The sequence below is a fragment of the Zea mays genome, chromosome 2 (genome assembly GCF_902167145.1).
Source record: "Zea mays cultivar B73 chromosome 2, Zm-B73-REFERENCE-NAM-5.0, whole genome shotgun sequence".
Classification (NCBI taxonomy): Eukaryota; Viridiplantae; Streptophyta; class Magnoliopsida; order Poales; family Poaceae; genus Zea; species Zea mays.
In genome coordinates, this window is record NC_050097.1 from 217,151,304 (window position 1) to 217,169,120 (window position 17,817).

At 46.9% G+C, this 17,817-nt stretch overlaps 1 protein-coding gene across 1 annotated transcript; it reads left to right on the forward strand.

Annotated features, from left to right (window-relative positions):
- Window positions 1-267: 267 nt before the first annotated feature.
- LOC103647827 (heavy metal-associated isoprenylated plant protein 3) lies at window positions 268-17,366 on the forward strand. Its single transcript, NM_001350878.1, has 3 exons — window positions 268-391; window positions 16,057-16,138; window positions 16,424-17,366. The coding sequence occupies exons 1-3, from the start codon at window positions 377-379 to the stop codon at window positions 17,161-17,163; spliced, it is 837 nt and encodes a 278-aa protein (NP_001337807.1). The 5' UTR covers window positions 268-376; the 3' UTR covers window positions 17,164-17,366.
- The last annotated feature ends 451 nt before the right edge of the window (window positions 17,367-17,817 follow it).

Here is a 17,817-nt window from a genome sequence, read left to right on the forward strand (position 1 = left end):
TCGCATTCGATATTAAAGGGAATTGGAGAAGAAATTAGTTCATTTTCATCTTAATCCCCTCCAATCTCGAAGGGGATTCGAGTTTCCCAAAGTAGCTCTTAGCAGCTTTCAGGTGGAAGCGAAAATATATATGGAATAACTTTTAGTGGCTTTTAATTATTTTTCATCAAACGGTTTTAATGTTTTTCATATCTCAAAGCAGCTTTTTTTTTTTGCAGCCACACAGCCCAAACCTTAAAGCGCCGCGCCCATCCCTTCTTCTCACGTACTCTACTACACGTCTACACCTTGGCTCTCCTTCGGTCCTGCACACTCCCGCGTCAGCTGCCATCCCGGAGCTCGGAGCCGTCGGCGGCAGCGGCACCACTCCACTCGCATGGCCGACAAGCAGGTAAGAAAGAGCACGACCGCCGAGGCTTCTTCTTTACTCGTTCCCTCGCTGCCGCTTTCTTTGCCTGCGCTGCGCTCTCGGGTTATTACCGGGGAGGAACTGGAACTGCAATTGCGTGGCCCTCGTGGTTCAGTTCAGTGCCGTCGATCGATCTGCTGTGCGTGTCCATTCGCCTGGTTGAGTTCAGATTTTCCCCAACCGCCTCCATGCCAAGATGGTACGGTGAAAAGGCTTACTGCACGTCTGGTTTGTCCATTCGCCTGGTTCTCGGTTGTCCACAGTCTTTTTTTTTTATAAAAAAAAACTTCAGTTTTTTTCCCCCAACCTCCGCTACTGTCGTTTTCGCATATGTATCGCTCTCTTTTTAAATATAGGATTCACGAGTCACCGTCTCTTTTTTTTTTCGTCCAGCTCATGTCCATGCACGTTTTTTAGGTTTTCCACGAGTTAGCATGTCTATACTACTTGTTAAGATTACAGTGTAAACGTCTACGGTGCACGGTTCTACCTCCCTCTCTGCTCCACGATCCTCCCCAAGCGCGTAGATCCTGTCTCCTTCACACAACACCGCCCCTGACTCACCGTCATCAACGGAAATTAAGTAACCGAGGATCTCCTCCCCCTCTGCTCCACGATCCCCGTCATCCGCCCTGCCATCAACGCCCCCATCGCAATCTACTTCTCCGTTCTACGACTTTCCAAGGCCAGATCCGATGACAGCGTCGCGAGCCGCCCCTTCTCAAGATCGAACTGGAGCCACCCTGCTTCTCAAGAAGGCCAATACATGGACGGCTGCGGCACCGTGTCACAGGGCGAGGGAGGCCGAACGCTCTGGTGAACGAGGTCCGGACACCAAAGAAGCCAACAAAGGAGCCGACGTCGGCCGTGAAGCAATGCAAATCCCGGCGCCAGAGGCGACGCTGAGAGTGCGCGCCCGCAACGTGGCATTCTCCATCATGGAGATCCGCCAGGCCGTCCTCGGGCTGTGGCGGCGGCTGGCGGCGTAGGCTGAGGCGCCGGTGCCGCGGCGGGGTATGGCCTCCGGTCTGTCGAACACGAGCTCGACATTGGCGCCAAGGCTGGGCGGAGTCCTGTCAAGCGCAAGGAGGAGGTCAAGCTGCATGATAGGTAAAGATCCTTGTCCTCCCATGTGATTTTGGATCCGGTTCACGGTTGGAATTCGATCTGCTTCCCGCCGCCCCCGGCCCCGGCCCCCGCACGCCACTCGCGGCGTCATTCCTTGCCCCCTCCGCGCACAGGCAATTCCCCGAACTTCTCCACGAGGTTGCTCAGCACCGCGTCCTCCTCTGGGGACCACGACCCCCTCACCCGCTCTTCTATCGTCGCGTTAGCCGCCGCCGCAGCAGAAGCGGATGCCGCGACGTCCCCACCAACAGGAGCACCGGAGGCAGTGATCCCGTTGACAGGGAGGAGGCGACAGGTGGTTTGGTTGGGGTTGGAGCATGACCTCGGTTAGGGTTTGCGTCTCGTCGACCACCCAGAGAGAATTGGGACTGGCCGCGTCGGCGGCGTCGTTCGGATCCCATTGCAGCTGCGGCTGCAGCGGCGTCGTCGGAGAAACAGCAGTTTCGGCGGCCGACATGGTGCGATGGCCACTTTGGTCTCTGTCTCTAAATGGTGGAGCGATGTTCTGGAGGAGTGCTGCTTCATTTCGGCGAGGGTGACATGTAGGTTCCACTGGTCAATCATTTCTCTTTCCTGGACAATTTTTTTTATCAGTGCTGTTTGAAGCCCTGTTTCTCTGAGTCTGGATCTGGATGCCCAAAAAAAGCTTTGACCCGTCTCCAGTCTCCTGCTTTGGATGACTCTTCATGCCACCCGTGAGTAGACGTCCACCACCATCCACATACAATACAATACAATACAAGGGAGAAGAGTCTAAAATGCAAATCCAGTGTCGACCATGCCATCCGAACAAGACCATAAGAGACCAGAGAGTACGTACATATATTGGACAGCAAACAAGTTGTTGCTTCTGATTTCGCTCAGGAGTGTTTGTTTGTTCGACCAGTACGTGTTAAAACAGTAATCGCGACCACTGGGCTCGGTGGTGTTGGCTGTTTGCGTTGCAGACCTTCAGTCACTGCCTCACTTGTCCAATGGTCACGTGTGCGTCCGCCATCGGCTTGCAGGACATATGGCGCATACAGTGGTATGCGCATTCGAAAACGAACTAAAAATTGATAATGTCCGGATCTGATTACGTACGAACCCGATCCGTTTCCCTATTCTAGGCTCGTCCACTTCTCAACGGGCAAGACAGCTCTACTCCGTGCGTGCTGCGTCCCGTCCTGTGATTAACCAAAATATTATCAACATATACGAAGACATATATTATAAGTACTTTAATATTTAATTAAATTAAAAATAACTACTTATATATATATATATCATATAGTTATTTACTCATGAAAAATAACTATATGTAAATTGATTCATATCTCAAGTATATTTGTACTCCGATGAAGTTTGTATGACAAAAAAATATATCTATACCTACCATACTTACCATTAGATCCATCATTAAACAAACTTTAAATTATGCCCCAGAGCGTTCGGCCTCTCGCCTTGAAGTCTTAACATAAAAGTTCAAAACTGCTAAACTGTCAGAAGTATTATGTCATAATGGTACGAAACCAACTTTTATTCATGCTGCTTTCTAAGGATATTGTGCCTACATATCTATATATAGGTTACATATAGATATCATGGATTGTTTTTGGGTACTAGGTAGCAACTCACAAAGATCTTAAATATGAACTAGGTACGTGCCCGTGCGTTGCCACGAGAGTAAAAAATTAGTAATATAAAACATAGATATGAAATGACAATCATCACTATGTTATGCAAAATCCACGGGGTAAAATATAGCCGCAATACTAAATATTACAATGACGACGCTGATGGAGGCGGCAAGCATGATCCTGTTGGACATATCGACCTTGCAGAACACCAACGAATTTTAGAGCACGATGGCGTCGAGTCGAAGGCTTGCTGGAAAAAGTGCACGTCGATCACACAGACGAGGATCCCACGCTCGTCGACGACCAGAAGAGTAGCTCCTTTATTTTTGTTCTCTGAACCTCAACAACTTTGATGAATTTGTCACCACTCAAGGGATCGACTATCCAATTCCAGTTAGCAAATGCAGATGATGTCTAGCTGCCCTGCACTGAACCATCATGGTTGAGACAGAGATAACTCAAGGCTAGATCTGCATTGTGCATCTAAATGCATAGGTAAAACAACATATCTTCTTCCATCAGAAAGTGTGACACACGCATGTTGCCAGGAGGACAGTCACACGGTTCCCTACTGATACATGTGTAATCAAACTACATGGGTATTTCAAACCTAATAACATGTATTGTATTCAATCATGCATCAAGGCTTCTATGCTTTAAGTCATTGCAGCTCCAACCTTACATCACACTGACATGGGCCACCGTGGCGAACTTCAACAAAGAGAGCCCCGGAGGAGGTTCGCTTAAACAATTTAGGCAGAATGGTAGCTGCAAATAATGAACAAAAACCTAACAAAACCGTGCAAGGGTGGATTGTCAGGGGTCTACTCAACTATCGTCAAACAAAACCGGAACCAACTGAACAACTACCTAAAGAGAGATAGTTAGGTGTTCGTGCGTTGCTACACTTTTTATATATCAAATAATTAGACATTGTTTAAATGAAGTTTGCTACTACTCCAAACCTAAGCACCTGGCTAGAATGCCTGCAGACTATTGATGCAGTAGCAGTTCAACTCATAAGTAGCAAACATTTTTTTTCATAGGCCCAACACGCTTAATAGTAAACTCATGCAAAAGAATCTCAAAACAACAATGCACACCTCATGCATTTCATTCGGTTCACAAACTATGGCTCCGGTAGAAAATGGATTTGCTTGTTTCTGATGAAAGCATCCTGCAAAATTAATACCATTAAAAGTATGTCTCAGGTGTGTAGCAGCAAACATACAATAAGATAAAACAATGGTGGAGTATTTCTTGTATTACCTGAATATATACGCGTTCACCTTTCCAGTTGTCATCATTTCATTCGGTCCACAAAGTATGGCTCCTGTAGAAGATGGATTTATTGTGTTCTTGCTTCTGAAGAATGCATGTCACAAATTTAATATCATTAAAAGGATGTCTTGGGTGTGTAGCAACAAACATGCAATAAAGATAACACAATGGTGGAGTATTTCTTGTATTACCTAAACATATCCTCATTCACCTTTCCAACTGTCATTTAGCTAAGGCTGGTATTATTTTAATTCCAGTTGACTCCCAATTACTGAGTCATTCTTGTCAAACAGAAAGTTATATATCTTTCTTATGTGAGCTAAAGGCTTATCTGACAAATACACGGTTTGCATACAACACATAGGGGAATTTTCTCCAACCTAGTATGCCATAGATTGCAGACCTGTATCACCATGATAAAGCCTCACATCCGCTCTTTCATTGGTAGTAAAAGCAAACTCGACAAGTGAATGAAATCATGAATCGCAGTGAAAAAATACAGAAGAATAATTTGAGCAAGATTAGAGGAGGCCCAAAACTTAAGAGTAGAAGTGCTTCGACTTATCATGAGGAACAACAAGAAGTGGCTTCTGCTACTCATCACAGCAGCAACAGAGACCAACTCCGCTCTAGGATGGTAAAACAATGTCCAATCTTATTTGTTGATTGAGCAAAAAGCAATGTTTCCTTCATTTAAAAGTAACTATCAATTCCAGTGTCATCAAAGAGTTCCTCAGTTCGAATGTGAGAGGTACCAAATAACTCTTCGTAATTCTCAAATGTCATGTTAGCATGACCACACATAAGTCTTCATAAATGGCATCATTGAACTTATTGTCATCTCTAGTATAAGGTACCTGAGAGTATAACCAGCATCTGATAAGAATACAACGGTAATAGATTGTATTTTTCTTAAAAATGGCTGATGATAATCAAGATCTGAAAATTCTGAACCAATGCAACTTGCAACTGTCCACTGACACAAATGTATTCAATAACTTGTTTCAAAAATGAAATTTTCATTGTAAAATAAAGCTACTTGAGAATTGAGAGCCCAACAGGAAAAAACATACAGACTGTTAAATAGAGAAAAATGGATCATCACTAAGGAATAAATTCCATGTGCTACTTTCCTGAAGATAAACAATAAATGAATTGTGTTGATGCAAGACTGAAATAGTAACCAAGCTACATGACTCTTATTGTCTTATATTCATATGAGAATATTCTTTATTTTATATGTTTAAGTAACTTGCATGCCATAACAACAAGTCTTTTGACATGCAAAAACAAAGCACAAAGTTAAGGAATATTCTTGTAGGAAAATATGAAAAGGCACATCACACCTTAGGTGTCGCTGAAACTGGTCCAACAGGCTGATCTGTGGCTAGAGGCAGCACATCAAACCCATCACCAGAAGAAGAGCCTATTAGAGGTTTAAGCTTGTCGGTTAAAGGTGGATCGATCATGAGTGTTGTGTTAGTTATTTCCAACAATCTTTTTTCATCTGAAGGACCGTGATGATTAGTCACATCACTGTCATCAATTGTCATCATGCATTACTGCTTAGGACATATCGACCTTGCAGAACACCAACGAATTTTAGAGCACGATGGTGTCGAGTCGAAGGCTTGCTGGAAAAAGTGCATGTCGATCACACAGACGAGGATCCCACGCTCGTCGACGACCAGAAGAGTAGCTCCTTTATTTTTGTTCTCTGAACCTCAGCAACTTTGATGAATTTGTCACCACTCAAGGGATCGACTATCCAATTCCAGTTAGCAAATGCAGATGATGTCTAGCTGCCCTGCACTGAACCATCATGGTTGAGACAGAGATAACTCAAGGCTAGATCTGCATTGTGCATCTAAATGCATAGGTAAAACAACATATCTTCTTCCATCAGAAAGTGTGACACACACATGTTGCCAGGAGGACAGTCACACGGTTCCCTACTGATACATGTGTAATCAAACTACATGGGTATTTCAAACCTAATAACATGTATTGTGTTCAATCATGCATCAAGGCTTCTATGCTTTAAGTCATTGCAGCTCCAACCTTACATCACACTGACATGGGCCACCGTGGCGAACTTCAACAAAGAGAGCCCCGGAGGAGGTTCGCTTAAACAATTTAGGCAGAATGGTAGCTGCAAATAATGAACAAAAACCTAACAAAACCGTGCAAGGGTGGATTGTCAGGGGTCTACTCAACTATCGTCAAACAAAACCGGAACCAACTGAACAACTACCTAAAGAGAGATAGTTAGGTGTTCGTGCGTTGCTACACTTTTTATATATCAAATAATTAGACATTGTTTAAATGAAGTTTGCTACTACTCCAAACCTAAGTGTTAGAGGTAGACAGAGTGTTTTGCCGGGGGTTATAACCTCAGCTATCATTGCTTGATTATATAGAAAAATAAGTCACATTGATTACATAACAGCTCATTAGAGCTTAGCTAATCTGATAGGAGCCTTGGCAGCCGCACACACCTGTTGAGCTGCTCAAGGTCTTTAATGACTATAATTAACTAGCACAAGTAACTAGGAGAATGCTTAGGAAACAGGACATGCTTAGGAAACAGGACTTAATAACAACATTTCTCCCCCTAAGGCATGTTTCAACTGATTTTGATCTCCTTGATCCCAATTCTGCTTCTCATATCTTCCAACTTGGTCTTGCCCAAGGCTTTGGTCAGTATATCAGCAAGCTGATCTGCAGTGGGAATAAATTCTGTTTTAATGCTACCTTCTTCCACACAGTCCCTGATGAAGTGATGCTTGATTCTAATATGTTTGCTCCTGTCATGGAAAACAGGATTCTTTGCCAAAGCTAGAGCGGATTTATTGTCTACTCTAAGTTCCACCACCTCAACTTCTCTTCCCAATAATTTTGCAAACAGCCTTGACAACCACAAGGCTTGGGTTGCAGCTGTTGTCATTGCCACATATTCAGCCTCACAGCTTGACAAGGCAACAACTCTCTGCTTGATAGATTGCCAGCTGACCAGACTGTTTCCAAGGAAAAACAAACATCCAGTAGTGCTTTTACTTGTATCAATATCTCCAGCCAAGTCTGAGTCACTATAACCCACAAATCTAGCCTTGCCTGTCATTCTAGTATAGCATAGCCCATGATCTAGAGTACCAGCCACATATCTCAAGATTCTTTTTACAGCCTGAAGATGTTCAGTTGTTGGCTTCTCCAGAAATCTGCTAACATACCCTACAGCAAAAGCCAAATCTGGCCTTGTGTGCACTAGATATCTCAGGCTACCAACTAGTCTTCTATACTGAGTTGGATTTACCTCCTTTGCTGTACTTTCCTTGCTCAGTTTCAACCTTTCTTCCATGGGGGTGGTGGCTGGATTACAGTCTGCCATACCACCGAGCTCAAGTATCTTCTTAGCATAATGAGTCTGTTTCAGAGTAATGCTTCCCTCTAATTGTCTTACCTCAACCCCAAGATAGAAAGACAACAGACCCAAATCACTCATTTCGAATGTCTGCTTCATTTTTGCCTTGAAAACTTCAATCTTCTGCTGATTGACTCCAGTGATGATTAAATCATCAACATAGACTCCAATTACCAGCAAAGAATCACCTGAGCCTTTCCTGTACATGGCAGCCTCATATACATTCTGCTCAAAACCCATCTGCTTGAGAGTCAAATCAAGTTTGGCATTCCAAGCCCGAGGAGCCTGTCTTAGGCCATACAATGCATTGTGTAACCTGTACACTTTCTTCTCTTCTCCTGATACTTCAAAGCCTGGTGGCTGAGTAACATAAACCTCTTCCTTGAGTTCTCCATTCAGAAATGCAGACTTCACATCCATGTGATGTACTGCCCAACCTTCTTGTGCTGCTAGAGCAAGTAAAACACGTACTGATTCCATTCTTGCAACTGGTGCAAAGGCATCTTCATAGTCAATCCCTTCCTTCTGAACAAAGCCACGGGCCACAAGTCTTGCCTTGTGTCTGATCACAGCACCATGTTCATCCTTCTTCAATTTAAACACTCACTTCAATGAAATTGGGCGATGACCTGGACTAGGAGTAACAAGTTCCCAAGTCCCATTCCGCTCAACTGAGCTCAGCTCTTCCTTCATTGTTGCCTGCTAATCTGGGTCATCTTTGGCCTCTTCATAGCTTGTGGGCTCACCAGCATGAGTGAGGTTCAGTTCTGCAAACAACCTTTGTGCCGGCAAAGGGGTTGGCTGATTACCAATAATATCATGGATCTTCCTATAATGAAGCTCTTCACCATCATGATAAGCATCCACCCTTTCACTATCATTCTCCAGAGGAGTCACATGCTCTATCTGCGGGCTTGCTGGAGCTGGTGTAGGTGTTCTAGGCGACACATGCACTTCTGTCTCCACTGCGGATTCCTCTGCTTCTGCTGCAGACTCTCCTGCACTCACCAAAGGGAGACTAGGTGATGTAGGATGTGGCTGAAGAGGTGGTGAGGGTAACACTGAACTTTCTGCTTCAGAAAACTCTTCTGCCCATGGAAACTCAACAACAAAATCGCTGTCTGCTGCCTCTGAAGTACCTGCTGCCGCTGATGCCCAGTCCCAGCCACGTCCTTCATCAAATACCACATCACGGCTGACTCGCACGCGCTGGGACACTGGATCAAATACACGATATGCCTTGGCCCCTTCTGCATAGCCAATGAACACTCCAGCCTTACCACGATCATCAAGTTTCTGGAGCTGAGTAAGCCGCCGGGTATAAGCCACGCAGCCAAATACCTTGAGATGGCCAACTGTTGGTGCCCGGCCATGCCATGCCTCATACGGAGTGACATTCTTCAGTGCCTTTGTTGGAGAGCGATTCAGAATGTGCACAGCCGTCATCACAGCCTCCCCCCAAAACCGAGAAGGCATCCGGCGTTGCTTGAGCAGAGCTCGTGCCATGGCCACCACAGTTTGATTCCTGCGCTCAACCACACCATTCTGTTGCGGTGAATAAGGAGCACTGAAATGCCTTTTAATACCTTCATTGGCGCAGTATGCGGCGAACTCCGCGACGGTGAATTCCCCGCCATTGTCGGTGCGCAGGACCTTCAACTTGCGCCCACTTTCCACCTCTGCTGCCGCCTTGATCTTCTTGATTGCTTCCGCCGCTGCGTCCTTGGATGGCAGCAACACAGCCCACATAAAACGGGTGGCATCATCGACGAGCAGCAGGATGTAGCGGTTGCCCGCCGGTGTCGCTGGCGTGACTGGGCCGCACAGATCACCGTGCACCAATTCGAGTTGATTCTGGGCACGATATGCTGCTGCGGCCGGAAAAGAGCGTCGCCTCTGCTTCGTGGTGACACAAGTGTCACATACCTGCTCCACATGATCGACCACCGGCATCCCACACGCCATCTCCTCCTTGCTGAGTCGCCGGAGTGCATCGAAGTTCAGATGGCCGAAACGTTCGTGCCACTGCCATGCCTCAACATCCTTGCGCGCCGCGAGACAGATAGGTTGTGCAGCCTCGAGGTGCAAAATGTACAACCTGTTCTTCCCTCGATGTACCTTGGCCAGCAATCGGTGATAATTGTCCCAAATGTGGAGCACGCCATGGTTAATTACAACCTTGGACCCTCCTTCATCAAGCTGTCCCAAACTTAGTATGGAGTTCTTCAGCGCTGGAATGTAGTAAACGCCGTGAAGAACTCTCTGCTCACCGGTCTTGGCTTGAAAAATGATAGATCCAACTCCCTTGATTTCCACCTTCGATGCATCCCCGAACCGGACCGTTCCTCGAACGCCAGTGTTCAGATCAGCAAAGAGTTCTTGACGCCCGGTCATGTGATGTGTTGCGCCAGAGTCTAGGTACCAACCGTTGTCCATATCTTCTTCATCCACGCCAAGGTAGGCACAGGCACGTGGCTCAGAGAGCTCGACATGCTGCGCCGTGTAGCTGTGCGCCGGCGTGCTCTGTTCCAGGCTGATAAAGTCATGTGCCAGAAACAGAGCACCATCTTCTTCACATTCGGCGTACTGGACGCGCGCCTCATGCCTTCCTTGGTTCCCGCCACGCTGTCCAGCCTGATTTCCGCCGTCGCGACCTCCACCACGGTTGCCACCGCCGCGGCCAGCACGGTTTCCACCGCCACCGCCGCGCTCTGCATCCTCACGGCGCGGCTGCGGACACTCACGTGCCCAGTGGCCTTCCTGGTTGCAGTTGAGGCAGGTGTTGGGGCCGACACGGCCAGCAACATTGTCGTCTCCTCGTCCGCCACCACGTCCACCTCCTCTGCCTCGTCCTCGTCCACCACCGCGGCTGCGTCCACCGCCACCGCGCTGGTTCCTGGAACCAGAGCCACATGCATCGTCTCCCTTCTTCTCCTTTCTGCATCGCGCTTTCCACTGCTCCTCAGTGTACAACAGCTTGCCATTGATGGACACCGGCTCGGTCAGTATTTGTTCTTCGCGATTGTCCACCGCCTTAAGCCTTCCAGTCACCTCCTCAAGAGTCAGTGCCTCAAAATCAAGGAACTGCTCAATGGCGACGACGATCTGCGAGTACTTGGCCGGCACCGTGCGCAGGAATTTCTCCACCACGCGCTCCTCGGTGATGTCCCTATCGCCATGGATGACAAGCTGCTGGTGCAGAGTTGACAACCGCACAGCAAAGTCATCCACTTGCTCACCAGGATTGACGCTGATGTTCTCCCAATCACGGCGTAGGCGCTGCAGCGTTGCTCGACGGACCCTGACCACGCTGATGCGGGTCGCAGCGATGGCGTCCCACGCCTCCTTCGCCGTAGCCTTGTCGAGCAGTGGGAGACCCATCTCCTTGGGTACAGCCCCGACGATCACCTCCAGTGCGCGTCTGTCATCGCGGAACTGGACAGGGCCGCCTTCAATGGCGTCCCAGAGATCGCGCGCCTGCATCCTCAGCTTCATAGTCTGGCTCCACTCGTAGTAATTCGTCTTGTCCAGCATCGGCCACGCCGTGCCGCTGCCGGAGTCGTGGTACACCACCCTTCCTTGCGGCGACTCGTAGCGACCACCGCCGCGGCAGCGCCTCCGGTCCCGCAGTGGTGACTGCGAACGCCTCCGGTCTCGCGGAGGAGTCCGCGGCCTACGATTCCTCTCCATCTCCTCTTCCTCTTCATCGACCTCCTCATCTTCTCCCTTCTCGGCGGCGATTTCAGCCCGCAGCTCCTGCGTCGTCCTTGCCGCTGCCTCTGCTGCAGCCGCTGCCTGCTTTGCTGCCTGGACTGCCAGCGCCGCTGCTTCCTCTGCAGCCTTCAGGCGTGCAGCACGGCTGGAGAAGTCGCCCAGCTCTCCTTCACTGGTTCCCTTGGCCTTGAGCCTGGCAGCGCGCTCAGCAGAGGTCGACATGAGTAGAGAAGAGAGGAGTCGGCTTTGAGACTCTCAGGTGTCTAACCTAAGCTCCGATACCAAATGTTAGAGGTAGACAGAGTGTTTTGCCGGGGGTTATAACCTCAGCTATCATTGCTTGATTATATAGAAAAATAAGTCACATTGATTACATAACAGCTCATTAGAGCTTAGCTAATCTGATAGGAGCCTTGGCAGCCGCACACACCTGTTAAGCTGCTCAAGGTCTTTAATGACTATAATTAACTAGCACAAGTAACTAGGAGAATGCTTAGGAAACAGGACATGCTTAGGAAACAGGACTTAATAACAACACTAAGCACCTGGCTAGAATGCCTGCAGACTATTGATGCAGTAGCAGTTCAACTCATAAGTAGCAAACATTTTTTTCATAGGCCCAACACGCTTAATAGTAAACTCATGCAAAAGAATCTCAAAACAACAATGCACACCTCATGCATTTCATTCGGTTCACAAACTATGGCTCCGGTAGAAAATGGATTTGCTTGTTTCTGATGAAAGCATCCTACAAAATTAATACCATTAAAAGTATGTCTCAGGTGTGTAGCAGCAAACATACAATAAGATAAAACAATGGTGGAGTATTTCTTGTATTACCTGAATATATACGCGTTCACCTTTCCAGTTGTCATCATTTCATTCGGACCACAAAGTATGGCTCCTGTAGAAGATGGATTTATTGTGTTCTTGCTTCTGAAGAATGCATGTCACAAATTTAATATCATTAAAAGGATGTCTTGGGTGTGTAGCAACAAACATGCAATAAAGATAACACAATGGTGGAGTATTTCTTGTATTACCTAAACATATCCTCATTCACCTTTCCAACTGTCATTTAGCTAAGGCTGGTATTATTTTAATTCCAGTTGACTCCCAATTACTGAGTCATTCCTGTCAAATAGAAAGTTATATATCTTTCTTATGTGAGCTAAAGGCTTATCTGGCAAATACACGGTTTGCATACAACACATAGGGGAATTTTCTCCAACCTAGTATGCCATAGATTGCAGACCTGTATCACCATGATAAAGCCTCACATCCGCTCTTTCATTGGTAGTAAAAGCAAACTCGACAAGTGAATGAAATCATGAATCGCAGTGAAAAAATACAGAAGAATAATTTGAGCAAGATTAGAGGAGGCCCAAAACTTAAGAGTAGAAGTGCTTCGACTTATCATGAGGAACAACAAGAAGTGGCTTCTGCTACTCATCACAGCAGCAACAGAGACCAGCTCCGCTCTAGGATGGTAAAACAATGTCCAATCTTATTTGTTGATTGAGCAAAAAGCAATGTTTCCTTCATTTAAAAGTAACTATCAATTCCGGTGTCATCAAAGAGTTCCTCAGTTCGAATGTGAGAGGTACCAAATAACTCTTCGTAATTCTCAAATGTCATGTTAGCATGACCACACATAAGTCTTCATAAATGGCATCATTGAACTTATTGTCATCTCTAGTATAAGGTACCTGAGAGTATAACCAGCATCTGATAAGAATACAACGGTAATAGATTGTATTTTTCTTAAAAATGGCTGATGATAATCAAGATCTGAAAATTCTGAACCAATGCAACTTGCAACTGTCCACTGACACAAATGTATTCAATAACTTGTTTCAAAAATGAAATTTTCATTGTAAAATAAAGCTACTTGAGAATTGAGAGCCCAACAGGAAAAAACATACAGACTGTTAAATAGAGAAAAATGGATCATCACTAAGGAATAAATTCCATGTGCTACTTTCCTGAAGATAAACAATAAATGAATTGTGTTGATGCAAGACTGAAATAGTAACCAAGCTACATGACTCTTATTGTCTTATATTCATATGAGAATATTCTTTATTTTATATGTTTAAGTAACTTGCATGCCATAACAACAAGTCTTTTGACATGCAAAAACAAAGCACAAAGTTAAGGAATATTCTTGTAGGAAAATATGAAAAGGCACATCACACCTTAGGTGTCGCTGAAACTGGTCCAACAGGCTGATCTGTGGCTAGAGGCAGCACATCAAACCCATCACCAGAAGAAGAGCCTATTAGAGGTTTAAGCTTGTCGGTTAAAGGTGGATCGATCATGAGTGTTGTGTTAGTTATTTCCAACAATCTTTTTTCATCTGAAGGACCGTGATGATTAGTCACATCACTGTCATCAATTGTCATCATGCATTACTGCTTAGGCCGCGTTTGGTTACCTAGAGTTTCTCGTGATCAGATAAATTTTATGAGTTATTGATCCAAACATTTTGCTTTCTGTGTATTGGATAATTATAAGATTGTTTATTTGAGGCTAATTCAAACCATGGATCTCAAAAAGGTTGAGGTATTCCATTATCCTTAGCACTACTTTAGACTTGATGAAAGACCTGCAAGAATAATTATAAGATGAGCACCTCGTCATCGAGCAATCTGTAGTAGCATTCAGCCATTCTTGAAGGAAGCTTATGGCTAGGCACCTGTCTTTCTCGACGAGAATAACACTGGAGATGTCGTCAGGGGACCTCCCTGATCGCTGCAGGAGCTCCCTCCTAGACTCGATCTGCAGCGACACGTCCCTGATGCTCTTGTTCGTTGGATTTGCGTACCCATCAGAAGAACCTCTCAGTGACTGAATCGATGTTGATTTGACTGAAAATTGAGCAACGCGGCTATACAATACCTATTGGGGTGCTGCTCTCGGACGAAGTGGACGCCACCATTGCAGAGGTTGCAGGCGCCTGCAAGCACAGAGCACTTCACCCCCACAGGCTGCTGGGCGCGGACGAGTTGCCGGGTTACGTCCTGATTCTCAGCAGCGAGATACCCCGTAGCGCCCCCAAGTTCCTCTTCTTCTTCCCAGGCTGCGGGTCGCGGACGCCGTACCTGGTTCAGCGCTTGCCGATATGCTGCGCAATTCTTCAGATCGACGATCTGGGTGGCGATGTTGCGGCGGGGGTACCACGTCCGGATCTCGTGGAGAATCTTGCGGACGACCGTCACCCAGCCGCTGCCCCTAGGGTCTGGACGGAGGCTGTGGGCGAAGTCGTCGATGCAGTCTTCGATGTCGTAGGCGACGTCCTAGATCTGTTTCATCTAGTCCTTCGTCTGGTTGTCGTGGCCCTCCTCGCACTTGCTCAGGCTGCTGAGGAAGGCCTGCATGCTGGCTAGCTCGTCGGTGATGAATTGGATGTCGCCCCGGACGCCACGGATCAGGGCATACTCCTCTGCGAGGAGGGCGTGGATTTCATGGAGCGCTCAGCTAGGCTAGGGCACACGCGGATCGCGGAGAGGGGGAGGCGGGGGCATCCTGTGCGCTGGATCTGGGTGCGGATGTTGGCGTGGATCTGGTGCGCGGAGGTAGCAGCTGGGCGATGGATTTCGCAGAGGTAGCAGCTGGGCATGCGGCGGGCGGCTCGCGGCGGTTGAAACGGTCACGGCGCCATTCGCGTAGGGATTTGCGTGCTTGAGGATCGCGGCGGCGGGAGGATCGCGGAGGCGGGGTTTTCGGAGGTCGGGCGGGCGGAGGCGGGGGTAGTCTACAGTAAGCGCTTAATAGTTAGTAGAGCTAAACAGGTTACACATATTGTCTTGTGCATGTGGTCAACTTATAGATTTTCCTAAAAATTGTTTAAGGACATTAGTCTGCACTTACCAACCTATTTTTGAAATTCATTCTGTATATCGGACAAGTGCCAACAGGTATGGTCAATTAAGTATCAACACTGCAACCCTGCTCCCCCTCTCCAACATTTACTGTTTGCCCATTTATTCATCTCTATTCACACCTTTTTTTGTTTTCTTGCTACATTTACTCAAATGTGTGCACTTACCAACCATTGGTTCATCTCTTATTTATGGTATTACCTGGTTACACATACATACTTTACAAGCATGTTCTACTTACTATATCTTCATATATATAAATAGGTTCAATATAGCAAGCAAGTCTTATTCACACCACATGAGTACATACATAATCAGTGCACACCATATAATGTTTTTCACACAGATTTTACATATTATAATGGCGTTTGTCGTTCTGTATCTATGTTTCATACAAATTTTTTACTTTCCTCGTAGCGCACGAACATATACCTAGTATATATATATATATATATATATAGACACTTTATGAAACCTTCTCCTGGTTCGTGAGTTCATTGCACTGTTTCATCTCTAAAATAAATAAAAAAAACCCTGACAAGTGACAACTGATCCGGAGGGATCTGCTTCCAATAATCCTTGATTTCTCTGCTGCTGCAGCTCTCCACGATCGTCCTCAAGGTTGACCTTGAATGCGAGACATGCTACAAAAAGATCAGAAAAGTCCTCCGCACAATCCAAGGTGAGGTGCAGGCTGCAGTGCTGTACTACCGCTCTCGTCACAGTTCATTCATAGATGCAGACGTCTCTCTGCGGCCGTGGCCTACTGGCCTGCCTGGTGTCCTCGCTGACATGTGGGCCTGCTGCCGTCACACGAATGCATGAGTGTTTATCTGGCCAGTTGGTGCGGTCAGATGTTTTACAACTGTTTCGTGTTTTATTATTAAATGTAATAATAATAATAATCATCATCATCGTTATGATCGTACATGAGCATGGCTGATTCTGACTGATTTGGATTGCGCAGACAAGATGAACATCGAGACGATCTCGTTTGATGAGAAGAGCAATGCCGTGACGATCTCCGGGCCGTTCGACTCCGACATGGTCTGCAACAGGCTCTGCTGCAAGGCCGGCAGGGTCATCAAGGAGATGGACGTCAAAGGCAACGAGAAGGACGCCAAGGCCAAAGGAGGAGGCGGCGGCGATAAGCCCAAAGACGCCGCCAAACCGGCGGCCGAGGAGGAGGGCGGCAATTCGGAGATGAAGGCGGAGAAGGCCGAGAAGAAGGAGGGCAAGGGCGACAAGGAGGATACCAAGTCAGACAGGGCAGAGAAAGGAAACAAAGACGGGAAGGCGGAGGCCGAGACGGTGGAGTTCGACCTCGACGTGGACGGCGTGGCCTCCGCGGCGGACGCGAAGCCCGGCAAGGCCATGGCGATGCCGCCCGGCATGACCAAGGCCGACCTCGGCCCGCTCCTGGAGAAGATGATGGCGCCGGGAGCCACGCAGAGCGTGGTCGTGCCGTCCATCTGGCCCGCGTCCGCCGGGTTCGTGTCCGGCTACTACGGCTGCAACCCGGGCTACGAGGCGCCGCCGTCCTACTACGGCGCTGGCGCTGGCGCTGTCTACGGCGGCTACTACGGCGTGCCGGTGTACGATAGCCAGGGGTGGTACTACGGCGGCGGCGCCCGGCAGCAGCCGTACTACCCGCACCAGCAGCAGCACTGCTGCGAGGACCCCAATGCCGGGTGCAGCGTCATGTGATGGCGATGCCCGTAAACAAATGGAGAGCCACATAAATCAGTGTGTGGTCAGTGGTCGTCACACACCATGGTCACTGACTCACTGGTCAGTGCCACCGTGCCGGTGGGGGGTAGAACCTTTTTTCCCCGCGTGTCATCTTGTTGTCCGTGTTTTCTAGATAGAAACACTTTTAAACGGTAACAGTAAAAAATTGAAGTGTTCCCTAAAATATGTTCGCTTGCCTCTCTCCGGGTCACTAGAGGCAATGAAAATACAAATAAGAGTATAAAGCTTATAACCGTTGCAACCAAAGATTTCTTTTTATAGTATGATTATCTATCATAAACTTAACCCTGCACTCTATTGCGTATTGATCGGCAAAAGTAAAACCCAATCATAGATCCTTATAGCTTGCTTTTGTTTTCATCTCTCTCCTTTTGATAAACACATGCACACACATAAATATTGCTTTCCATCTACATCACCTCCTATGCCTTGTTCATCATCATCAAGTGAAACCTAGCTAAACATGCTCAATGAAAATATTATTCTATATAGTTGATATTTAATTATTATTAAAACTAAACTAGGCCTTCCATCGGGTCCTGACCGAAATATCCGTTTATGATTTTGGTTATAAGTTTTATTTTTTTCAACAATATCTATTCGTCCTCT